At 47.1% G+C, this 25,899-nt stretch overlaps 1 protein-coding gene across 2 annotated transcripts in view; it reads right to left on the reverse strand.

Annotated features, from left to right (window-relative positions):
* Positions 1-522: 522 nt before the first annotated feature.
* RALGAPA2 (Ral GTPase activating protein, alpha subunit 2 (catalytic)) overlaps positions 523-25,899 on the reverse strand; it is a 321,938-nt gene continuing 296,561 nt past the window's right edge. Inside the window, exons 38-40 of one of the 2 annotated variants that reach the window (XM_011963148.1) lie at positions 23,155-23,276; positions 7,674-7,713; positions 523-4,240 (exon numbers count right to left, since the gene is read on the reverse strand). In XM_011963148.1, coding sequence (XP_011818538.1) covers positions 7,709-7,713; positions 23,155-23,276 — 127 coding nt within the window. In that variant the 3' untranslated portion in view covers positions 523-4,240; positions 7,674-7,708. The remainder of the gene's footprint in view (positions 4,241-7,673; positions 7,714-23,154; positions 23,277-25,899) is intronic. The other variant, XM_011963143.1, reaches the window with a different exon arrangement.

The raw sequence follows: 25,899 nt of genomic DNA on the forward strand, positions 1-25,899 counted from the left end.
CCTAGCGCATGAGTAGCCTGCGACGCTGGCAGAGGCCACCCGGCCAGGCTGTCATGAGATGGCTGGAGTCCTTAGATAGGGGCATCAGCCGGCTTCAGCCACACCAACAGGAGACCGTTATCACATCCTGTCTATCACTTACTTACCTCTAAGGCTGCCTCCTGCTCATCAGGGACAGGGGCTCCTGACCGCTAGAAGGGGGCTGTCCTGGAAAGATGGAGCAAGGGGCACATTTCATTGTGGGCTCGGTTGGATATTGCGGTAGCAGGCGACACTGACCCAGCCCTTTAATCATGAAGAGAGAAAGCGATTTAAGTAGATTACAACCATGATGCTTGGATTCAGAGCCTCCTGTGACTGGATCTCAGCATTCCATGTTAGGAAACGGGGTCAATTTTACATAAACATGTTGGTAAGCTTCCCCGCACTGGTACCAGCTACCATTTTGGATACATGTTTAGGTTTTAGTTAAAATATGCTTTCAAACAATTCTGTCCAATAAAAATGAAAACCACCTTTTTATTAGATGCCAGGTTAAACTTTATTTTCTTATAAACTATAATGAGAATGAGAGAAACATATAGCACTGAAGTGCTGTGTTTCTACTTTATGAAATCATCACAGTAAATCAGAATTAAAGAGTAAAAGAGGTTAACTGAAGAGTCGGGTGGCTGCCATCTGCGGAGAGGTGTGCTTTCTCGCCGTGGCTGCCTGTGCCGTGGTGTGCCCTGGCGCACACACGTCTGCAAGGTGTTCCTACCACCTAGGAAGGAACCTAGATGTGGAGCATTAGGAAAATTAAATAACAAGAGACAGCAAAATAAGAATCAAATGACACGCTATAACTTAATTTACTGTATTTATCCATTTTTTTCCTTATTTACATGTACTAAACATTGTAGACCTGAAAACATAGGGAAACATTCATTTCATGTGTATGTCATACTGACAGACTGAGTGCAACTAAAACAATGGTTGTTTCCTGTTGAATCTCCCTCGGATGCAGACATTCCCCTTCAGTAGATATAAAGGTAGCACAGCTACATTTACGACATCACAGTTAGGTTTTAAAGGATTCATCAGACCTCCACATGACACCAATACAGCAGGTCCGTGGGGCGCAGGTGGTGCCACCTGAGGAAGGTCAGGAAGACAGGATGTGCAGGGCTCTGTGGATCTGCATGAGCTCTTGTTTGTAAGGCTAAGGGTCTGATCAATCAACCCATGTCGCCAAGTTTGGGTCACCCCACTTCCCCAACATGGGGCTCTTAGGAACTGCAGACTTTGTTGGTGAGGCAACCCAGGCTAAATTTCTTCACTTCTGTCTGCTGAAGGCTTGATTATTTTTAAAAAGTCATAATTTTTTAAAGTACAAAAGCCTAAGTACAATGAGACTATAAACATCAACTTTGCTCTGGATGGAATCTGGGAACAGGTGCGCAGAGAAGTGAGGGAGCTGGCCTGGCCCTGCCTGAGGCCAGCGAGTCTTACCACATTTTGGCCCAATTAGGGCCACTTCTGTTTCCAGATGGCTGACCCACTGGTACCACCGTGATGAGTCGGCGCTGTGCCTCAGGTGGGGCCCTACTGGATGAATGATCCTCCGCAATTTTGCTGAAAGGGATTTATTACAAAAACACAATATTTGCTTTTCTAAGTAAAAAAAAAAAAAAAAAAAAGAAACTTGATCATTGCAATTTTCCACCCCAAATAACAAAAACGACTCCAGTCCATGTGACCACAAGAAACGTGGCTGTCAGATTCCCTGCTCCACATTCCAAATCTCTGGCCAAAGCTGCTCCTGAGAGCGGCGGGCTCAAAAAAAACTCCACTCACCAAACTGCTGGCTGTCATCTGGGGTCATGGGGTCCTCAGGGGTTACAGGAAGGTTGAGTTATTTGCTGCCTACCGCTGAATTTTCCACCCCAAGGTCGGGATGGCTGGTTCGTGGAAGCAAAATGAAATCATGGAGCCCAAGTCCAGAATAGTTAAATACGATTTCTAAATCCTGACATATCTTTTCTACTACAGCCAGGAATTCCACAACAGGAGTTTCTAGAGCCTGAAGATGAAATTTCTCCCAGAGGCGACCTGCTGGTAGAGACCTACAGGGGACTCTGGAGCCTAGGAGCATACGATGGCCTTCCCAACAGGAGTGAGGTAAACAGGAGACAGGAGCAGCTCAACAGCAGGATCAAGCCTGAGTGACGGTGGCCAAGCGACACTGCCCAGAAGTCTGGAGTCTGGAATCATTTAAAATAAAGGGGCATTTGCTGACACCACAGAAAATGCCAGGACTTGCAGTCACTCTTCACATTGCCCTTCAGGCCCCGGGAGTGCGCTGGGCCCTTCCCAAAACAGCCCAGGGGCTGGAAGCTTCCTTCCACTTTGGGGCACCCTCATTCTCTTGTGTTCAGGTGATTCTCAAGGTGCTCCTGTCAGTGGCCTGGCCTCAAGTGCTACCTGCAATCCCCTATAAAGCAGAAAAGCAAATTCTCTCCAGGATGAGCAGGCCCGGCCTTCCAACAGAACGACCAGCTCAGCCCTTTCTCATTTGTCCCAAGAGTGAGTCTGGCTCCTGGGTCTTCCCGTTCTCTCTACAAAGGCCAGGTTCCAGCCAAACCAGCTCAATAGCTAATGGAAAAAACTGGCTCCTCAGTGAAAATGGCCGCTCTGATGGGGTGAGAGCCCCAGAAGGCTTCTTCAGGCCTGGGTGGCCAAGCAGCCTGAAGGTAACAAGTGTGTGAAAGGGCAGAGGGCAGAGGACGGCAGGGAGACCTCACGCACAGGGCCCACCTTTCCCAGGGCTGGCCCACCCATCATACGCCCTGAGTTAGGCGCTGCGTCTCTCGTGCTGCTCTCCCTTCCCACTGCAGGGCGTTGCTCTGTCCCCAGCCACTGTGAGAACAAAGCCTGCGCAGTGGGGATTGACTCTGATGAGTTTCTTGGGTTTACTTCCCAAGTGAAGTGCGGGGTGGAGCAAACCTCTAGCTCTGAGGCAGGTCAAAGGTCCAGGGCAGAGCCCGGGGTCCGTGCCAGCAGCTCTTCACTGCTGACTGATTTCCCTGCTGCAGGATGGGCAGGGCCCACCCAGTGCCCTGCAGCAGGTGAGGGCTTCCCATTGCTTCTCTTTTCTTTCATTCATTAATTAATTCATTCATTTTTTTTAAGAAAGACAAAAAATAAAAATAAAAAAAATAAAAAAAAGAACAGGTCTAATGTGCCTTCCTTGGAGCCAAATGGGCAAAAATAGAAGGATTACAGCCCTGCTTGGAATCTGCTACCAAAAGGCTGTGTGACAAGAAACATTTCTGAGGCCTGTCTGAGGCCTCTCTGGGCAGCAGACAGGAGCAAAGTTGCAGCGTGAGGCTTCTGGAGGCACAAGGCCATTCGGGGGTGCCCGGCTCAGCCTAGCGCCTGAAGCCGGCATGCGCCTTTTGTGTGGATGTGGTCTGTGTTGTTTTGAGCCTTGGGACACTTCCTGTCCTGCAGGAACTTATGCAAGGACAGGACCCTGTATTTCTGGAATCTTCTGAGTGTTCTAAGATAGGGGCATCACTGTCACGACCTGAAGGCCTCTGCGTGGTGAGCAGAAGCTCGCTCAGTTAGAGGGCGTCAGTACCAGGTGGAGAAACACTGGACAACTGAGGTAAAAGTCTCCTGGGCGAAACACCCTGGGGAAAGCCAATTTCCATGATGATGAAAGTTTTGAGTAAACCATAAATCCTAACTTAAAAGGAACCAGCAAAATCAACGCAGATAGAATTCCTCAGTCAGACAATGGTTTCGCCAGCCCCTCTGTGAATCACGCTTGGGTTCATAAATGAGAAGAAACAACTTGAGGTGCAGAAGCCAGCTGCCCTCTGCCCCTCCCTGAAAGCGCAGAATCTTTTCCTGCTGTGATCTGCCCAGAGCAGCCACACCAATGCCCATGTGACAGTGGGTTCATCCCTGGTTTTTGGTGACTTTTTCGTTTCTTCTTTGGAAGTCCAAGGTTTGTGAGGTTTCAGGACAAGATGATACAGCCTAGTTTGAGTCCCATCTGAGATGCTGTAGTGGGATTCACCATGGGCTTCAGAAGTCCACTAATGGGAAGACCTGCTGAGGGCACTAGTACAGCAATGAAATTTCCTGGAGATTCTGGGTTTAGTGGCCCGGGGCAGAGGCAGGAGAGGGTGTTCTGTCTCCTCCTCACTCAGGGGCTCTTCGAGGTCAGCACTCAGACTGGAGGCCAGGGCCCCTGCAAAGGAAGCAGAGAACTGCTGAGTCACGGAGGCAATGGAGGCCCTACGGCCACACAGTTCAGGGAGGATCTGTGGCACTCGGAAGGGAGGGAAATTCCCAGGAGAAGGGTCTGGTGACCTCCTCCCACGCTATGCCGGCAAAGATGTTTGTTGAATGAATAAATACATGAATGTCTTTCTTCTTATTCTTTGCTCTGGGCTTTTCTGCAGCATAAAAGAAGATATGGATCTTGTGAAATTAATTCAGACTTACTGTCCAATTCATAAGTAAAGAATGAAGAGAAAAGGCATCTGGTCATAGTGAAAGGGAGGAAGAGCCACTGAAGAAGCAGTGGCTGGAGTCAACGGAAAAGCCCGTGAAACTTCAGAGGACGCGCTGCAGATCCCTGGCGGTGTTCCTGGAATCTCCACTTGTTTACATATCAATATTCTACACAATGAGTTACAACTCCATTATTCCCCAAAGGGCCTAAGACTAGAGGTCAGGACTAAATTGCTTGTCTGAATGAGTCCAGATGAGCATACAGCTGCTCAGCACCGGAGGGAAAAGGAATAAAATTAAAACCTGCGCATCTGCATCCCGCGCTTCCCCAGGGCTGCCGTCAGCGTGCTCAGAGGAATACAAGAAGGCCTGCTGCAACACCGAGCCACCGTTGCGGGTGGAGCTGGGTCTCCCCTTGGGCTGTTCTGCGAGCGAGGGGATCGTTTCATCACCTTCCCCTTGTAGTGTATTTTTAAACCCTGTTGTATTATGCCCCAAGTTTCCTGCATGACTTTCTCTGCTGGGAACAAACCTCAAAAGCAGAGTTTCCACATCTTCCTCCCTGCGTGATTCACTTGCAGGGCTTTGGCCTTTGAAAGTATTATTATTAGTGGCATTTGAAATTAAGTTAAGTAGGTTATTTTATTCACAGACAGCATCTTTTTTTCATTCTCTGAACTTACCTTATTGTTTCTAGGAAGAGTTTCAATATTTGCAAACATGCTTGGACCTATGGAAGTAACCTGGCTCAGGGCGTTCTGAAATTCAGTACTTTCAGAGTCCAGGGGCTTCACTGTTGCCTCCCTTCTTCTAGGCTCGGTAAGGTCGGGCAGACAGAGAAGGCCCACTATTCTCATCTTTAAAACAGGCTGCAGCCGGGCGCAGTCGGGGGATCGCTTCAGCCCAGGAGTTCCAGACCAGCCTGGGAAACATAGTGAAACCCCAGCTCTACAAAAACATTGCAAAATGTATCCAGGCATGGTGGTGCACACCTGTAGTCCCAGCTACTTGGGAGGCTGAGGTGAGAGGATTTTGAGCCTGGGAGGTCAAGGCTGCAGTGATAGCACCACTGTACTCCAGCTTAGGTGACAAAGTGAGACCCAGTCTCAAAAAAAACACCACACTAGAAAAACCCCAGAACACAAAAACAGGCTGCTTCTGACAAAAGCAGCACAGCTAGACCATCATCCCAAGAGAAGCTGGATTGTTACGAGGCATCTCTCCATCCCCTTGTAGCTGGTGGTGGGCACTGGCATTTCATCCAGCGTGTGGGGCAGCGTGGGAGAACAGACTCGATTTAATCCCAGACAATATTCCAACAACCCAGCCCACTATGGTGATTAGATTGATTAGAATAAAGGAGAAAAAAAAAAAAGAAAAAGAAAAAGCAAGTAAATGAAAGATACAAAGTGAGATCCAAAGAGGAAGCGCGAACCTTTGCTAATTCTGGATTCGAAGGAAAACATTTTAGTTCCTCTGCCCCACCCACTCACCCAGGGAGGATAAAGAGGGAAAGAGGGTATACCTCGAGTTCCTGCAGATGGACAGAGGGACGCCAGCTTTGTCCCGCTGAGTGAGCCTGGAGAAGTGCAGGAAGCTCTGCAGAGAAGGGGGCCTGTGCACCTGAAAGCAGGGATCCCATGGCCAGGGGCAAAGGACAAAGCCACCCCTGCAGCTGGGCTGGAGCCAGTGCCACAGTGCCCTACACACGCCTCTGGTCCCCAGCTTTCCGCTGGGACACTGTCATCTGCATTGGGCCCTCGTGCCACAGCACCCTGTGGTGGGGAGGTGGCAGCTGCAGGACGGGTAGGCAGGACACAAGGTAGGGCTGCCTTCCTATGACACGTCCACTCGCAGCTGTGGCTCCACTCGCACTGCCTCTTCCCGGTGATGGAAGCCATGGATTTATTCACAGGACACTCGAACCTCACCTCCCGACTTTGGCGGCAGAAGCAGAACATGCATGGACACGGGGGTCTCAGCAAATGCAGTTTTGCAGCAAAGTGCCCTGCTCAGAGGGGACTGTACAGCCCTCTTCTGCCCCATCTTGACATGAGCACCTGGGCTCTGAGGCTCGTGTCACCTGCTGGGGCTGACACAAGTGAGCCCAGTTTGGGACAATACCAGGCCTGAGCTTAAGCCATGGGTGACGGGAAGAGAAAGGGCAGCTGGCTGGAGGGTCAGCTGGCTGTGGCGCCGGCTGCTCCTCTGGCCTGCAGGTCCAACAGCCCTGCCTGGCAGAGGAGGGTGAAGGTTTGGATAAACCAACAAATCTGGACCCTAACATCCCACTTCCATATTTACTGGGACAAAGTGACTGGTTCTGTGCTTTGCATTCCACTGTGGGTGACAGGCTCATGAACGAGACAGCTCGCTCACTTGCTTTCTCCTGTGAACGGCACTGCCATGATCCTTGTCATTACCAACTGCTTGCCTTCCACCTGTGAGCCTGGGAGGTGGTGCAGCCCGGGCCACACGGGACAGGGTTTTCAGACAGCCCTGCCAAGGCAGCTACCATCCATCAGAGCGCTGCAGGCAGGGCCTGGACCCCAGACCCAGGACGGAAAGGCGGGCTGGAAGGTCACACCTGCCATGGCCAGCCTATCCTCTGGGTCCTAGACTGCAGCGCATCCCTGTGTCTCCACCCTCTGCACTCCGCAGCTTTTATCTGCTTTTCCTTCCCCAGCTGCTCCATTCAGCAGCCCCCGCCACCACCTGCCCTCCCCGCGTGGAGGCCTCAGAGGCCTCCATTAAGGCTGGCGGCCAAAGGCCGGCCCAGCACGTGCCGTGTCTTATCGGCCCATCTCAAGACCCTGCTCCTCCAGGCCTGGGCAACAAAAAAGGGGGTGGCCCCTGTGCCCACTGGCTCTCTACAGCCCCACACAGAAAAGGGCAGGTGACAAAGACATTTTCCGGGATGGCAGGTGTTGGTGTCGGATTCTTCCCCGAGTGCACGGGCAGAAGAAAGGCAAGGCTGGGCTTCCCCGGGCAGCGCAGACATGCAGGGGCAGGAGCGCGGGCAGGGCCGCTCGGGAGGGGAAGGCCCAGGAGGGCGAGGAGCACCGATGCAGGGTCCGCTACCGCTACCGAGGGCAGCCGGTTAGAAAAGTCCCACCCCCTCCCCAAAGCAGGGTGGCTGGACAAATCCACTGAAGTGTCTGTCTTACCTTGCTCAAATATTGTAATGAGACCTTTACGTGTTTTAATCTGAAGGGAAAGAACACAAAATCGAGTGAATACATACACAGCAGCCCACAGCTCCAACTTGATCATTAACACAGTGCTAATAATACATTTATCCCTGAGCTGCCCAAGCAGTTCTGCAGCCTTGTCAATCAGTAAAAACTGAAAACTCACTTGAAAACGCTACTGGATAGGACAAAATAGAAGCCGATGTCATGTTTGCAGATGTGAAATGAGAGAGACATTAACACTCCCAGGGTCTATGCATGCAGACCCTGTCAGGAGCCCCACAGAGGCTGAACCGCACTGACAGCTATATCCTTTTCCTGCTCTCCAACTTTTCCTGACCGATTTTGTTTAAAATACAAAGATAAAAGTGTTTTTCAAGACAAGCATTTGAAATTCAATGGATGACCTGAAAAAATAATTGAAACCCCCTAGGTGGGCAAGTTTAGATGTCTCCCAGTTTCATTTTACAGGTTTCTGAGTTACGTACAGTGTGTTAATACTGGTGTCACCTGCAATGTGACAGTCCTCAGGGAGGGAACACACAGCATCCTGTGCGGAGGAAAGCTTGGGAGGGGACCCTGGAGCAGGAAAATTGGACCATAAGGTCACTCTCACCCACAGAGCAGCAGGGTCTCAGCAGTCACCCAGAACTGAGGGGGATCTTAGCTTTTCTATGCTTTGTGAGAGGTTCTTCCACACCTTCCACACCATCCTATTTTCTACAGCAGGGTTTCCTCGGTGAATGCATCCTCTTTCTGCATCAGGCAGTAGCTTCTCCTGAACTCTCAGCCCCCACTACTCTCCTGAATTCTGTGTCAATAGACAACCATCAAATCCAGACAAAGGACATTTATCAGCGACATGGACCATTCTCTGCACAGCCACAGTTGTAAACATAGATTTTCTGCTGACCCCCTCTGCCAAGGCTGGCACAGTGACAGGGGCAAACTTCTAAGATGGTGGCTCCAGCAGCCATCAGGAGGAGACCACTAACATTCTCTTAGCCAAGGCTCCATGAAAGAAATGTGCACTGCTATGGAGACATCTTTTCCAATCTATTGATGAAAATTGTCCCTTTCTCCCAAGAAAATTATTTGGGGTTAGGAGATTCTGGATCAATAACTGATCGTGGCTCGTGTATGATCCTTGGTCTGACTCCCACCCACCGTGAACGCCGTTCCTTCTCCACACTCGGTCTGACTCCCACCCACCGCGAACGCCGTTCCTTCTCCACACTCGGTCTGACTCCCACCCACCATGAACGCCGTTCCTTCTCCACACTCAGTCTGACACCCACCCACCGCGAACACCGTTCCTTCTCCACACTCGGTCTGACTCCCACCCACCGTGAACACCGTTCCTTCTCCACCCTTGGTTGTGCTCTTTGGGCACAAGAGGCTCTGGGCTGCTGCTGACTGTTGGTCACAGACTAGAATGTTTTCCGTGGATCCTCTGGAAGATTTAATGGTTTAGATTTCTGATTCCCCCCAGTGCACTGTGCTGTAGGGCCCCCATTTCCCCTCATGGAAGAGGGCAAACATACAGCATATCTGCGTGGGTCTTCCTTGAGTTGAGGAAGTTCGGCTTTTAGAGCACCATGCCACTGACACCCTCCAGTGTGAGCAAAGGGTCTCTTTATGAAGGGGCTCCTTGATCTCACTCCTCTGCAGCCCCTCAGCCCTGGTTATGCTGTGTGTACAGGCACCCGATTGGTAGAAACCAAGAAAGCAGATGGCGCAGCTAACAATGGAGGACTTGTTTGTCATTGCTGATGAGGACTGGGTTGCCCCTCTCCTGTGTGTCCCCAGACGCAGCCTGGTGTGGTGTGCTGGACCACAAAGAATGTCTCAGTAACTGCCAATCCATGGTTGAGTTAAGGAGATGCAAAGACAGAGACAGTTGGGGGCTGCCTTGATTATTCCATGGGGCTCAAATGTCACTTGCCCTTGACACACGGCAGTGCTCCCAAAGGGTGGGGTTCCAGTCGTGGAGCAGAGGAGTAAGCTGTCAGCTTCTTGATACATCTCTGGGGTACGCACAGGGCACTGAGCAACCTGGACAGTGTGGAGGGCACCTGGAGGGCAATGTGCTTGGAGATGGGGGTTGGGAAGAGGCCAGGAGGGATCTGACGCCTGGCGGGGATAGGGGAGAGACACAAAGCCTAACTGTCCTATCCCTTTGTCAAATGGGCAGCAGATATGTGCCAGGCACTGTTTTCGGCTCTGGGTTACAGTGGTGACCAAAGCAGATGAAACCGCTGCCTTTGGGGGATCTGGGAGAAAAGTTACAGCATGCAGGCTAATGAGGGGATATCACCCCTTGGGGTGGCAAAATAGCCTACTCTTTATATGTGTACAGCACAGGTATAAGTACTGTAAGTAAGCAGATACACAATGTTTCTGTGTTGTTTCAGGGGAGGGGACCAATTAGGAAACCAAAATGTCTCAAAAGGCTCCACGGTGGGGTGATAATGGATAAAAGGTTGTGACAGCTGGGCTCGGTGGCTCACCTGAGGTCGGGAGTTCAAGACCAGCCTGGCCAACATGGTGAAACCCTGTCTCTACTAAAAATACTAAAAAATCAGCTGGGTGTGGTGGCGGGCGCCTGTAATCCCAGCTACTTAGGAGGCTGAGGCAGGAGAATTGCTTGAACTGGGAAGGTGGAGGTTTCAGTAAGCCAAGATAGTGCCATTGCACTACATTCTGGGCAACAGAGCGAAACTCTGTCTCCCCCCCAAAAAAAAAGAAAAAAAAAAAAGTTGTGACACTGGGTTATAGGATTAATGTGTGTTTTACATTCGAAGTCATTTTTACCTATTTGTGGGGCTGGGAATCGAAGCCAGCCCCACTCATATCTAAGAGCAGTTGAGCAAGACTCCTCGGGGACGGCCCTTAACAGTTTAACTCAGATACCAAAAGGCCAAACTGTGGCCAACTGGCGCTCAGGCGCAGAGTTGAGCTGGAGGAATCCAGAGGTCACTTCTGAAGAAAGATGTCTTGCTTCGTCCGCCTCGTGTGACTTCTCTGATACTCTGGATAGCAACAGGGATTTAAAGCAGGACAGGAAACAAGACGCTGGCTGGAGATGTGTTGTGTTCTGTGCGGCTCCACCTAGCAGAGGTGCTCCAGGAATTGGTGGGCCTTTCTATGGCATGCTTTCTCCAGCTGTACTCACTGGGATAGCAAGAGAGCAAGGCTCTGAACCAAGCTTCTTGCCTCTGAGGAAAGGCTGTCATCCAGAACTGCCACCTGGGATGATGCTGGGCAGGGTCAGACAAGAAACACGGCTGCCTGTCCCTGGATCCTGGTTACTGAACAGTCAGTGTGGAAAATGATTAGCTGGTTCAAGATAATTAGGAAAGAGAATTATTTTGAGAGCTGGCATGGATGAGGGAGAGAAAGAGTGGACTAGGACTCCAGCTTTAGGCAAGTGCTAAATATCCTACCAGCAGGAAGGCGGACAGAGTGGGAGATCAGAGAGCTGTCTGGGCTATTCAGATCCCTTGGAATGGCTCTGAGGAAGGGAACAGGTGCAGGCAGTGGATGGGGTAAGCCCACACACTCAACACTGGCAACCCGAGGCCAGTGGGAATTAGCCAGCCTAATTAACATCTCCAAATGGCCCAAGGATGGCTTCCAGTATTTCCAATCCAGCAGCAGTGGCTGTGTCCTGGCCCTGGCTCTGACTCTGGGTTTGGCTTCCTCTTTCTGGTTGTTGGTCTTGCCCATCACCCATGGTTCAGAAGCCGAAAGCTGGGACAGCTGAACCGGCAGGAAGGGAGGGAAGAAGGAAAAGTGCGTGAAGCGTGTGCCTGTATACGTGCTGCTCCCGTGCCGGGGCTAAGTGAGCAGGTGGATCAATGGTAAAAGAATTTTCCTGCCATTTTTTTCTTTCTCTTCCATGACTATAATGTACTTGTGTGGCTCTATTACTAAATTAAACTAAATTATAAATTTAAAATTAATATCTTGGTGTCAACTTTCTTGTTAGGCCATCATAAAGAAATGTTTCCAGACCCTCTCTCACTCTCACAGAACATAAGCACCGAGATTTCCGCTGCATCTTAGCCATGGGAAGTCTGTGTACTTTACCAGACTGAAGTCACAGGAGTGAATGGCCACAGAGGACCTGAACGTTCCCAGCAGCATTATTCACAGTGACCAAAGGTGGAAACAGCTCAAATGTCCATCAACAGATCAATGGACCAACAAAATGTGGTCTATCCGTACAGTGGAATATTTGGCAATAAAAATAAATGGAATACTGATATGGGCTACACATGGAGGCACCTTAAGAATATGCTAAGAGAAAGAAGTCAGCCACCAAAGACTACATATGGGATGATTTTATTTACATGAAATGTCCAGAATGGGCAGGTCCATAGACACAAAAAGTGGATTCGTGGTTGTTTATAGAGTTGAGGGGTGGGCGGGGAGAAGGGGGATTGACTATCGGCAGGCTGTTTAAAGGGGGATGAAATGTTATAGAATTTGATTGTGGTAATGGTTGCATAACCTAATGAATAGACCACAAACACTGACTTGTATACTTCATATGGCTGAACTGCATGATATGTAAATTAGATCTCAACAAGCTTGTTTTTAAAATGGCAAAATAGAATAGAAGGTGGTCTGGGTGGCACTACTATTTCCATGATTCCAAAAGTGACACAACAGAAATGGCTCCGAGATTTCAGGAAAAAAATCCCCCGGGGGCACCCAGGCAAGCAGGGGAATGAGGGCAGCTATGAAGTTCTGCAGATGCCACCAGCACCTCTCCTGCTGTGCCTCGCAGCCTCGCACCACCCTCAAAGCAAAGAGGGCCACCCCACCGATGGCACACTGCTTTTCAGTGACTTGTTTTCCCTTCCAGGTGGTCTCCCAAGCTTATCCTAACTTGAATTGATCTGTTTTAAAACAACTCAGGAGTGACTGCTGCAGTGAGGTGGGATTACCGTGTGATTTGTCCCAAGATACACTGGGAGTGTGTGCGCCACTCAGGACTATATTGTAAAAATTTCCCTAATAATCAACAGCTCAAGAAAATGTAGCAGTTACATCCATGGTGATTGTGGGAGGACAGTGAGTTCTAGGTATTTGTCTGAGGTGTCTGAGGAAACACTGCAGAGGCAATGGACGTGTCTGGTAGTTTCACTGATAAAAATTGTCTTGTCCTCAGAAAGGAATTTTGGCCCATAATTAAGATACTTGTTATATGTGAATTATTTCTCTGGTGCTCCTTTTGAATTGTAAAGTAGGCAACCCTTTAGTTAAATTTCTCAGTTATCTGTGCCAAAGTGGGTGTGCCTTTGCCACTGTAAAAACTGTACAGGTCACACATTCTAGAAAACAGTCCTTTCTGCCTTCAGGGAGGAACATTTTGCCATTGCCTCTGAAGAAGGGCTCCTCCCTGCCACTGGGTTGTTCATTCCTGTGGGTGGGTCCCCCACAGCAGACACGGAAAGGCAGGGGGGCTGTAGGGTGGAGCAATGAGTCCTGAGAATGAAGAGGCCTAAGTGCTCGAGCCCTGGTCGGGACATGAACAGCCACCTAGTGATGGACAACCAGCCTGCCTCCATTCTTCAACTGTCAGAGCAATCTTGCCCCATGGGAGGGGGACTCTGGGGAAAGTGTGCAGTTAAACTGCAAATCTCTACACATACATAAAGAATGGTTACAGTTCACAGAGTCCTGGAGACCATTTTTTTGTAAGAGTAAAAAAAGCTAGGGAGCCTTGGCCTCCCATCCTTCCCCTTCTGTGTCACTGAGGTGTTGAAAGTTTCTTGAAGTCACTTTCTGTGTAGCGGGGGTGGCCATCTGCGACCCGTACTCATAAGAACTGGAACTCACAGGGGTCTGCAGGGTCTTGAGGGCAGGGTGGGACATGTGGCTGAGCTCCACGTTCTGCCTGTCTGGGCAATCCAGGATAGTGGCTGTGTTCTGTGGTGCTAGAGTGAGGGGGCACTGCTGAGGGCCCCGCTAGTGCCCCCCAGGGAATGTTCAGGCAGAACACCTCTTATATGAGCATAACATCCATTCAGGCACCAGACGCATATGACATGCCTGTTGCGTGTCTGGAGATGGGAATACATGGCGAGTAAACTGTCATGGAAGTTGTCCCCCGCCATAGTGCCTCCTCCCCACTGAAGCCTGACTGCCCTTTGTAGAAGAGTCATATCATAGCACTCTGCTGCTTCACAGTCTTTGTGTGCTGCCCAACTCAACAGAGCAAGAGCCAAGGTCTTGTCCTCTGCCCGCAAGGCCACTCTGACCTTCCTGTTCCTCCTGCCCACCTGGGCTTGCTCAGCTCTAAGTAGGCTGGGCTCCTTGTTCCTTGATTGTGCCGGGAGAGTCCCTGCCTCAGGCCCTTCCACCTGCTCTTTCCTGCCCCTCCCTCCTCATCATTTCTCACATGCCGCCTTTCCAGGGAGGCCTTCTCTGACCCCCTATTTTAAAGTGCACCCCACCCCAGGTGTGTTGGATTTTTCTCAGTAGCATTCCCGAGGCTCTTTCCCTGTTGTCTTTTCTCCTCAGCACTCTTCAGCTCCTGAGAGCAGACACCATCGTCTACTCCCTAGTCTGGAAGGTGAGCCTCCAGTGGAGGAAGGGCTCCTGTCTGTCTTGCCCATCTCTGCAACTGGCATATTCAGTGTTTGGTAAACATTTATGGGATGAATGTCTGAAAACCCACTTCTGTGGGCTTTATGAGACGCTCTGAGGAGTGAAGCTGCAGTTCGCATCTACTGAAATTGTAGCAAAGGTGCGTCCCTCTGTGTCCCCAGGTCTTGAGTGGACCTGAGTTTTAATATCTCACTTTGGCCTCGAGCAAGTTGCTAGGTTTGGGTAAGTGGGAGAAAGAGCCGAGTCAGCCTAGCGGGCTGCAGATTTCCCACTTCTGGTCTCCTCCTTCCTTCTCCGTGGTGATTGATTTCCTCTGGGACTCTCATGTGCGATGCTGTTGGGTCAGCGACTGTCACCCCAGTCCGAAGCGCCTGGCCTCACAAAGCTGCATGCTCAGATGTTACCTGGAGGCTGTGGTGCTAACTGGAGTCGCGCTGTTTCTCCAGCTGCTCCTCTGCACCCTAGGGATGTAGCTAGGAAGCAGGGCTTCCCTAATGACTGTGCATGGGCTCTGGGATGCACGCTGACTGCAGGGTCTGCCCAAACACGTTCAGCAGCAATGGCAAGGCAAGGTGTGCGCACTGCCTGTTTTGCCTGAGATTAGGGGTATGGGGGAGTGGAACCTTTCCAAGCCAGACCCGTGATTGCTTTTCCTTATCCTCAGGCAATCTCATAGATCACACAATCCCACACAGGAGAAGACAGATGCTGGAATGGTGAAGGCCACTGGTTCCCACCACAGGTCACAGCTGAGTGCTGCGGGAAAGGCAAGAGGAGCCTCTGCGTGGGGGCACAGGTAGGTGGAACATGTCCTCTATGCATCTGGATTCTATTGTCTTATATTCTTGAAGTGGTCACAAAACAGGGTTCTCCCTACTCTTTCTCGTCATTGTCCACGGTGATGCTACTAGGTTTCTTGTGTACTGAGAATTTGGCCACATCAATGTTGTAAATACATAAAGTTATTTATTTCAAAATAGATGGGCATGTTTCCATTTTTAAGGGATTTTATTCCTTCAGCTGTTTTGAGGGACTTTAAAGGCTAATGGGCAAAAAGGAAGCGGCTTTTCTCTATAGAGAAAACCTGTGCTACTGACAGGTTTAGTTCCTGTTATTATCCTGTATCTTCCTGGAAAAGGACAGTATAAAATATTCTTTCTTCTTTCTGTCAGAAGACTTAACTGCGAATAAGAGAGGTTCCATTTGGCCTCTGCTTTGGTTTGGCTGTTGCTGAATAGGAATTTGAGCAAAACCAGAGTCTTCTAGGAGGCCCCTCAGCAGCTGAGGTTGTGCATGCACCACCTGCTGAGCCAGGAGGACTTGAGGGCCACAGTCACGGTTCACAAGGAATGTGAACCTGGGGTGTCGGGAGCTCCAGGTTCTTCTGAAACAAATTCTCAAGGTTATTTCAAACAAGCTTTAATTAAGAGTTATTTCCAAAAATTGTCTCTGAGAAAAATTCCTGGTACCTGCCAGCCATCTCTTGGCAACTGCTAAAGCATCCCCTGAGCTGTAATTAGCAGCCAGGCAGGAGGAAGATGCCACCTGCACTTAAAACCGTGTAAGGACTGGGAATCCAGAACCTAACGCAGCACTTCACAGAAAAAGCTGCACCTTCAGAGTTCTGCCAAAGGAACAGATTCAGTGCAAGATCGACACTTCAAAATGAATGATCTCAGGCCACTTCTTATTCTGGGAACCCATGAATAGCCCCAGCATCAGCCCCAGAGTTGTCAGGAGTTGTCACTGTCCCCGCAGTGGCTCTGAAACATGTGGTTTCTTTCTCTCTGCTCTTCTCACATTTCCTATCCTCTATCTTTTTATTTTTGTCCATGGGCATTCCAGTTCTCAGACATTAGGCAATGTGCGGAAGTTCCAAACCGGCTGGCAGGATGCTTAGTAGAATATCTAACACACACGAGGCAAATTTTCATTCTCCTCAAGTTCACAAGGCAAATGACATGGCTCATCTCAGGGAAATCTCAACCCAACTGGACTAAACCACTGGCTGGCTATCTTTTTGACACAGGTTATAGTTTGGAGGAAACTTATCTGGGCTTATTAATAGCCATTTCTTGTGGCTCATGAGTATCTGCTTTTCTCCAATAAGACTTCAAGCTTCACAAGGGAAGGAGAGACACAGGCCTGCATGAGATTCCCAGAGCTTTACTTTGTGTTGCCTGAAGTGCCCTGCACAGTCCTGCTCAGTGGCAGCCTCCAGGGGCAACAGGGACCACGTCAGAGATGGTAACATCTGACAGGTAGCAGCGGCGCTTTTCTAGCCAAGCAAATGAAAAGAATGCTTGTCTCATCTCTTCCAGAGCTGACCCCGAGGAGAGTAAAAAAGTTTTAAAAGAACAAAGGGATGAAGAAGCACGAAGCCTAAAGTGGTGCTAAACAGGGTGATCGATAATTCCCTTTAAAACCCTCGAGACCATCTACGAAAGCACCTTGAATCAAGTTTCAGCTACTCAGTCTGTGGATTCGCCAGCTCCTGACTTCCCCTGCCTTTTTCCACACCGGCTTCTTATCAGATTTCTTGTCGGTGGCCCACTTTCACTAAGAGACTGGGAAGGAGGGGACAGATGAAACATAATTATGAGTGTTTGCTCTGCATCTTGCATCAGGCCCACCATCTGCGGTCTAGAGACACACCTGTGCTACTTAAAGCAACAGCCTGATTCCTTTCTGTCCTCCTTTCTATTCACTCCTGTTGCACGTAGGAAATAAATCCCATGTACCATTCTCTAAAGAATTTACAGTCCATTACGGACAGGAGACACACACACAGGATAAAGGCTTATATATGCTAAGGAAAATCAAGATATACATAATCACAAGTTAGGTGGCACTAAAATTAAGACCTAAATATTACAGAGAGGATTTAGGGCAGTGGTTCTCAGTCCTGCCTGCATGTTAAAATGTCCTCAGTTTTTTTTTTTTCTTTTTTCTTTTTTAAAATTCCACGCTCAAGCCACACCCCAGACCAATAAATCCGAATCTAGGGGAGGGACTCAAGCATCAGTATCTTTACAGCTTCACAGGGCATTCCAACGTGCAGCCAGAGGTGAGCACCACTGGGTCTTGGTGATGGAATGATAGCTAGTAAAAAAACTTTTTTTTAAAAAAACTGGTAAGTGTTGTTCCATCTTTGCAAGAAGAATACATCCTAAATTGGAAAAAATCAAAGCAAAAGTGGTCAAAATCAAGCCAGTTATGAGGGAAGGAAGACTTGGGCTGTGTCCAGAAGGGATTATGGGGGTAGAAGAAACATCTGTACAAGGCAGTTGTCTGTAAGACGTGTGGCAACACTTTGGCCAGCTACAGCCAAGCGTGCTGAGGGTGCTGAGTGGGATGGCTGAGTTATTGAATAGATGGTGATATAAGATAACTTGTATTTAAGGAAGACTTCTCGGTTGGGTGCAGTAGCTCACGCCTGTAATCCTAGTACTTTGGGAGGCCGAGGTGGGCAGATCGCTTGAGCCCAGGAGTTTAAGACCAGCCTGGGCAACACGGTGAACCCCTGTCTCTATAAGAAATACAGAAATTAGCTGGATGTGGTGGCTTATGCCTGTAGTTCCAGCTACTCAGGAGGCTGAGGCTAGAGGATCGCTTGAGCCTGGGACAGGGAGGATGCAGTGGGCTGTACTAACACCACTGCAATCCAGACCTGGGCGACAGAGTGAGACCAAAAGGGAAAACTTCTGGATTATCTGAATAGAGTAAAATACGATTCTGGCCTTTAGTATGAATAGAGTTGGTAGCCATGGCTCTGATTATGGGATTATCACTATAGTGTGGGCACAGGGCTGGCATTTCCATGGGGAATGGGGATGTGAAGGTTGAGTTGGCCCTGATTCCAACTTGCCCATGACCTTCGGTGGTCATTTCATGGGTTGGTCTTCAGCTCACTCAAAATTAATGTGACAGGGTTAGACATGATCTTTCCTGAAGTCCCTTCTAGTTCAGCATTCTGTGATGTTCTTTGCTGGCTTCAGCAAAGTTATGGGGAAGTTGAACACGTAAGATTCAAAAGTAGTACTATTGATTAAAACCGTATTAAGACCACTTTAACAGGGAGAGAATGAATACAAATGGAACGAGTCTGTCACATGACTATCCTTTCAATGAGCGGGGACACTCTTTTTTGGGGTTTGGGTTAGGATTTACTGGTGCTGTTTCTAGGAATTAACTTGATTATTAACTGCTCGGTGAAAGAGCCAAGGAAGATTACCTGTCAGGACTGCATGCAGAATGACAAGACTGCATATGGTGCGGAGGCCTTACCAAGCAAAAGCTGGGTGTAGCCGTATCTCTCTGGGCAAAGGCTGGTAAGTTCTAAGAGGAGTTCGTGTAGTGTCTACATCATAGATATGCTTTGAGGCAAATGTGTAACATAAGTGCCTCCATCTGCAGTTTTAGGAGAAGATTTTACTGGCCACCAAAATGACTCAGTGACACCAGGCAGAGTCTTCTGGTAAAGGTTCTGCAAACTTAACATAATGACTGTGTTGTAGAAGAAAAGCTACAAAAGTCTTTTTCATTAGGTAAGTGGCATAATAACCCTTTCCACGAGGGCGTCCAAGCAATTGTGTGAAAGATGAAAGTTTGCAGTTTTGTGCAATAGCAGGAACGGCAGCGGCATCCTAAGACCGACTCAGACTAATCTGGTTTAAGCTCCAAATACGACCTACATTAAAAGTGGCAGACTCTGATGAAGCATAGTGAGGAATTTTCTCCCACTTGTTCTAAATCCTGGAGCCTTTACAATCCAGCCTATCATAAAGGAGGAAGTATTTCTGACCATATCTTGGAGAAATCAAATGCTGTGTTTATGCAGGGCTAACAAATAAACAAAGATCTGTGCTCCCTCTGCTGGCTCTCTATAGCAATATTGAAGGAGAAAGGAACCATACGTAGTATTGGCATCTTCAGTAAACACAAGTCAGTTTGGGTATTCTGAGAAGAACCACTCATTTAACTTGGTTTTGAACATTCTTTGGGAAAAATCTATCTTTATCAACTTCTGACAAAGGCACTTGGAAATTCTTAAAATTAGATATTAAATGAGACATACCTGTAGCCCTTGGCTACCATTGCTAGCTGTGACTGTAATAGTGATCTGGGGATTGATTTATCAGCAGACACAGTGGATTCCTCCAAGATTTTTAGATCCAGACACAATCTTTAAGGCAGTTCTGAAAAAAAAATCTCAGGTCCAATGTAAAGTTCCTTTTTTCTCTTTTATAAGAGCAACTTCCAAAAAGTAAAGATTTACACTATTTATATCTTTTCTGATAATGTCAAACACTAGACTTGATTTTCCAAATCATTAGCATGCAGAAGAATGACCTCATGGTGAACAGATGCACTTGGCTGTGAGCTGCAGTGATTACATCAGTCCCTCCCAGCAGTCGAGGGTGCCCATTCCAGTTAACCCTTTCAAGGCCTCTCTGCTGGTCCCTCTTTCTTGGTGATATGATTGGAAACACAAATTTAGTCCCCCACCTCAATATATGTGTGTGTGTGAGAGAGAGAGAAATGTACATGTGTATATAAATGTATTTATACATAAAACATATATATGTTAACTGTAACCAATATTTTGACACTAGCTACCTTTTAGATTATTTATATTTATTGCTGGTCAAAAAAGGAAGGTAAACTACAGTGCTGGGTAAAAAAGCGGTTGAAATATCTTTACATGTCAGGTGTTATCAATACAAGTAATGGATGGAATAGATACAAGGTAGATATGATGGTCTTTAAAAATATTTTCTGATTAGGAAAATAGATTTTGTTTTGAAAGCTCTTTGAAAAACGCTGAGCACTCATATATTAGCAGCTACATCACCATGTGTAGTTGACAGCACATCCTGAACGGAAGCCTGTTCACCTGGCCAACCCCGTCCCCACAGGGCTTGTTGGGCGGATGGGAAACAGCACCTGGATGGGGGAAGTCAGAGGCAGAGGGCATTTTCCAACAGTGGAACCTTCAGGCACAGGCCACTCCCACTGAGCACATCTCCCACTTTCACTTCAGACTTAAAGGCTGATATTGGGGCTTTCCCTCTAGAAGTGGGAGCTGCATGCTGCTTTCTGGCTTGCTGCTACCAATACAGTGTGGAATGAATGCAGTGTTCAGGTGACGCTCCCTCTTCATTAATAATAAAGCCCCTTGTGGTGAGGATACAAAGAAAACCTAGGAGCCACTAATTCCTCAGACTGTGCATACGCATGTGGGCCCAAGCCCAAGGCCTTGCTTTGATGACACTGAGGGCCAGAGATGGTCTGATTGGGTCCTCAGTGCACTGTGGGAGCTTAAGCCGCTCAGGGTCAATTTTTCCAGTTGGCTTGTTGCTTGGAAGAACAGACTTCACCTCAATTTCTTAGTTTAAGCTGGCTGGCTCATCTGGGTTTGATCGCACTTGTCCCGAGAACATAACAGTGTAAACAAATGACAAATGTTTTCATCTGTAGAAGTAGTAACAGATAGTGGACAGGGATTCTTCAAAAGCGAAGCCAGTATGTAAATGAGAAGATGCGTCTGAAAACGTGCTTGTCTATGGTGCTGAAATGCTCCATCCTCACTGTAGTGCCCCACATTTCAGTTCAAATCAAGAGTATATCTACTTCCTTCCTGCTCAGTGTTATGAGGAGATATGCAAAGAATTAAAACAGAACATTATGCCTAGACTTAAAAAATCACACTTAAGGATAGGTATGATAGACGTATACAAAATTTTCCCACTCAACACTGAATACCTTAAACCATGAACACTATGAAATGTAATACTGATGTTAATAATTTGAAAAGTGGAGGGAGTAGCATTTGTCTTGATAGTCCATGTTTGGTTTCATGTTCCTTTTAGAAAAGTTCCAATGCCCACCCTCACATGCTGTCAGAATCTTTATTCTGGTAGGCAATTTTCAAAAATATGACATTCTTGAAGAAGCCCATTGACAATCCTCTCCAAGTAGAGTTCTTAAAAACTCGAATTGCTCCTAGAATCTCCCCCATTTCAATTGGTTTAAATAATTATGAATGTTTGGAAAAGATCAAATTAGTTTATACAGAGGCTAAAATATACATAGAAAACAAGGTCCATCATTATTCATTTTGATAATATCTTAATAATCTTAAGAATGTAACAGTTAAGGAATGAAAACATCTAGTTATTATTTACATGTTTAATTTTAAGAAATAAAAAGCTTTCTCAAGAGTTAAAAGAAACAAACAAACAAAAAAACAAGAAACAAAAAACAACCTGCACTGAAAAGTCAAGTCCTCACGAAGAGGGGAATAATCTCATGAGGGTGGGAAAAAGCTAAATGAGATCTTTTAAAAATTAGCTTTGCTACAGATCCCTCATATTCTTGCACTGAAAAATTAGAAACAATTTAAAATCTCTAGCCAGACTGAGTATGAAATCTTCATTTCCCTTGAAATGAATTTTTTTTGTCTTAGACAGAATGTTGGCAGAGTGTATAAAAGAATTCAATTCACAGCTGTTCCACTTTTTTAATGTAAGAAACATTAATCAAAGCTTTAAGTTATAAGCTTTTCTCATGTTGCTTAGTATTCCAGTTCAACAAAGATCAATAGAGGCCATCCCAGTGTTCCTTGACGCCTCACCAGGAAGCAGAGGCGTGATTATGCAAATCGTGCTGCTCCTGCACCTCTGCCAGCCTGCTTATCTCCCAAGCCTTCTGCCTGCTGCTCCTGGCTCCCTGCGCAAGTGCGTGCCTCTCCCTCTTATCTCCCAACAAAGCTCGGAGAGGCGAGGATTGAGGCCAGCGATGTTAAACAATGATGCATGGCTGATTTTATTTGTAAGTGATTTATTTCACTGGATTTAATTTTTTTTCACTTTGTGTGTAAGATATTTGTTAACGAATCAGAATAGGAGAAGTAAGGCAGTGTTCAGAGACAATTGACACAGGTGAGAAATCTATTAAGCACTCTAACAGTTGCATCTAAAGCAGTGGAAGAAGGAAGCTCCTCACTGAGAATTTCAACATGCATTGGCTAAATATCCCATTTACTCTTTGAAAGGCAATTAATCTGTAATTATACACAGAAATTTACAAGTTATAATTCTATTATTTGAAAGAAACACACAGTAATCATATAATCTGTTCAAGTGGCGGTACATGTATTTTTCCCCCCAAGCTGGAAATATAAAAAGAATAAAAACCTAAAAACAAGGAAATCTATGGAAACTTTCACAATTTTCCACTGGCCCTAATATATGAAAATTATTGTAAGCTAGTTTCTAAACGGGTTCCACACCAGGTGCTGCTCCGGTCGGCGGCTTGTCCACATGACACAGACCACTCCAGAGAGACACACGCACACTGCATTGCTGTAATGATGGACCCCGGGACACTGTCCTTCCATGTCTCCTGCATTAATCCCTGACCCTCGTATCTCGGCAGCATAATCCCCATTTAGCATTAGTAGCAACGGCTTCCACTGTGAGGAACTCTTTTTTGATAAGTAAGCACTGATTTGGGCATCGCTTTTAAACAACATATTCCCAGCTCAGCAAGAAACCCACACTCCTGAATGAACCGGAGCACATTACTGAGAAAAAGTTCATTAACCTTGCTAGATTTGAAGGTTAACAGGATAGCTGAAGAAAGGAACTGAGTGAACAGCTCGAATACAAAACAAATTAAAATGAATGTCATCATTCCTTTTGATATTCATTAGTTGATTCAGAGGGAGAATGCTCTTCTTAAATTTGCAAGCATTTATCTGTGAAAAACAGGTGTACATCCGCTGCTCGAATGCGTCTTAAGCGCGGGAGAGAAGAATAATGTAGACACTCACCCGTTCCGCTGAGGGAGTAGCTGGGAGAGGGAGAAAAGACTTGGGCTGCGAAATCCTCGAATGTCATGACTTCGCGGTGGTTCTGAATTATTGCTTCGAGATACAGAGCTCGCTCTTCATAGCTGCGGTAACCGGTTAAGGAAAAAGTGCGTGTGCAAAGTGGCATGCAGAGCAGTGACAGAATTCACTTTTAATACTGTTGTGCATTTTTTTCTGTGTAAAAAAGTATCCTGCAGGTTCTTTACCATCTTGCAGAAAATTAAATATTAGTCATAATTCATACCAAAATTCTGGTTTTCAGACCTAAGTTTCTCTTAGACTTTAATTGCATTCAATACTAGTAATACTAAAAAACATATAAGGCAACAGTTACAGAATAACATCATAAGATCATTAGGGCTGATTTAAACAAAAACAGGAGACACTGATTGCAACAGCATCTCTTTCCACTGACAATGGTAGATCTTTTACGTTCTATTTCAGTGGATAAAACATTCTTAGCCTATTGACATGAGTTGATACTTCAAGCAACTTGGTAATACAACAGTGCAGATGCTTCTTAAAAATAAGAAGATGCAAGTTACTGGGAAGAGAGAAGGCTAGGAAGATATACTCTGAGGGCGCATCAGACCCTCTAACCAAGACAAGCTGTGAACATTGGAAAATAAGAACTACTATGTGAGAGAATCTACCAAGAGTGTACAGTGCAATTTAAAAAAAAAAGACTACTGCCTTTTAATTAAAACTGCAGTCTGGAACACATAGCATTCAAATGTGTAATCAAAAACCAGTCACCAATAAAACTTACAAGCGTAACACACTGAAGCAACTTTCCAGCTGTCTTAATAGGACCCCTGCGTGTGGCAGGCTTTCACAGGGCAAAAAGCAAATCTTCCCCTTTTGTGTGTGGCTTCTGTTTCCTCAGAAGGTGAATCATGCACTTCCAGTAACAGGATAACGTCAGAACAACCCGACAATGGATGGAGGCACTGCACATACGACGTTATGAATTAACACTTGGGGAAGTCTGCATGACGTCTCATTTCCCCCTTCCTCATTATCAATGCAAAAGCTAAAAGACATGTTTCAGTCGTTTTAAAAATCATGCTAATTCTCCAGGAACACAGGGAATGTGGATCACCATCAGTTTATTATTTGCAGCTCGAGAAGAAGAAAAGTAACTCTAGCATTTCTCACTACATTTCCAAACTATCTTTTCAAAATGGCCTCTTTAAAAATACAAGTTGGTGACAATTATGCCCTTTCAATCAGCTTTCAAGAGACCATGTGTTTTTAAATGGCCAAATACTTTTCTACTTTCTTATGGCAAAGGGTGCACACCGATCTCTAAATGCAGGCTCTTCCTCTCCCTACTCCTTCAGTTATATTCAGAGGATAATTTTCATACCATGAGGAGACCACAGGCATTCTAGGGCTGTGCTATCCCATACAGTAGCCAAGAGCCACACGTGGCTATATCATTTTAAATCTGAATTAATTAAAATAAAAAGCTACAATTCAGTTGCTTTGCCCCCCCCCCGCCCCCGCCCCACCTAGATATATTTTAAGCACTCAATAGCCACATGTGGCTAGGGGTTCTATACTGGATTGCACAGATATAGGACATGCCTGTCACCGTGGAAAGCACTACTGGAGAGCATGCTGCCAGAATTTCTCCATAAGCTTGCTCTATGCAACCTCAAGCGAGGAAAATAAGTTTGAAGATTTCCAAAGTGGCCCCTCTAATGATTTATGATCTTTTATATAGATGGGCACAACCGCCCAAGGCCTGGGCAGCATGAGCCTGAACTGGCTTCTCGACTGTGGGCTGAACTCCTGGTGACTCGCCTTAATGAACAGGCTGCCAAACTTCCTCAGCGAGAGGCGCCTGCTCAGGCCCAATTCTAGAGGGACCCACTAATGCCATTCACGTCTCATTATGAACACACTTATTCTGCACAGCACTTGGCTGTCGCCATGGCTCGGCCCTCCGTGCATGGCCCCAGCAAGCCGCTGGTCCAGGGAACAGCAGGACGTTAGGCCTGAGTGGCCGTCTGGCGAACAGGCACTCTGACACTAAGCTGGCACGTGCTGGCCCAGCAGGGGCTGAGCGAGGCGTGACAAATTACTCAAAGAGCTGAGCTAAACTTATGGCTGACAACCACCTGAGCCTTCGGACCGCCGTGGCCCGCTGTCAACGCTCAATTCATGGCTCCCCCTTTCAGTGCGTCGTCTGCTTGTGGGCCTGGGTTAGAGCAGGCATGTCCCTCTAAAGACCTGTCATGCTTTGCCTAGCATCGTCCTGCTGTTTCCTGAAAGGCTCCACTGCGTCCAACACATCCACATACAGTGCTTGGGACAATGGTGAACAAAAAGGAAATGCGTGTGCATTTTGCTAACTACTCTATGGAAGCCACATATCTGGAAAGTGGCTGGTTATGTGAATCAAGCTCATGATCAAACCTACAAAGGGACGTTTTGCATAATACAATATGAACTGACCCCAGATGGCAGCCCACTGTCCCTACCCTGGATGGCACTATCCAATTGTTGTAAGCTTGTCCCTGTCAAGGCTGAGAGATCTGGGCTCCTTAGAGAAAGTCCAGCACTGTATTTAGAGGAGTAATAATGAAGTTGTGAGATTCTCTGATTCAATGAATATTTATAGTCTGACTCCTAATTTAAGGCAGTAGGAGGCAGAGAAAACACAAAGGTGCTTCCAGAACTGGATCCTGGAGGAGGAAG

Source organism: Colobus angolensis, unplaced genomic scaffold, assembly GCF_000951035.1.
Source record: "Colobus angolensis palliatus isolate OR3802 unplaced genomic scaffold, Cang.pa_1.0 Scaffold117, whole genome shotgun sequence".
NCBI classification, from domain to species: Eukaryota; Metazoa; Chordata; class Mammalia; order Primates; family Cercopithecidae; genus Colobus; species Colobus angolensis.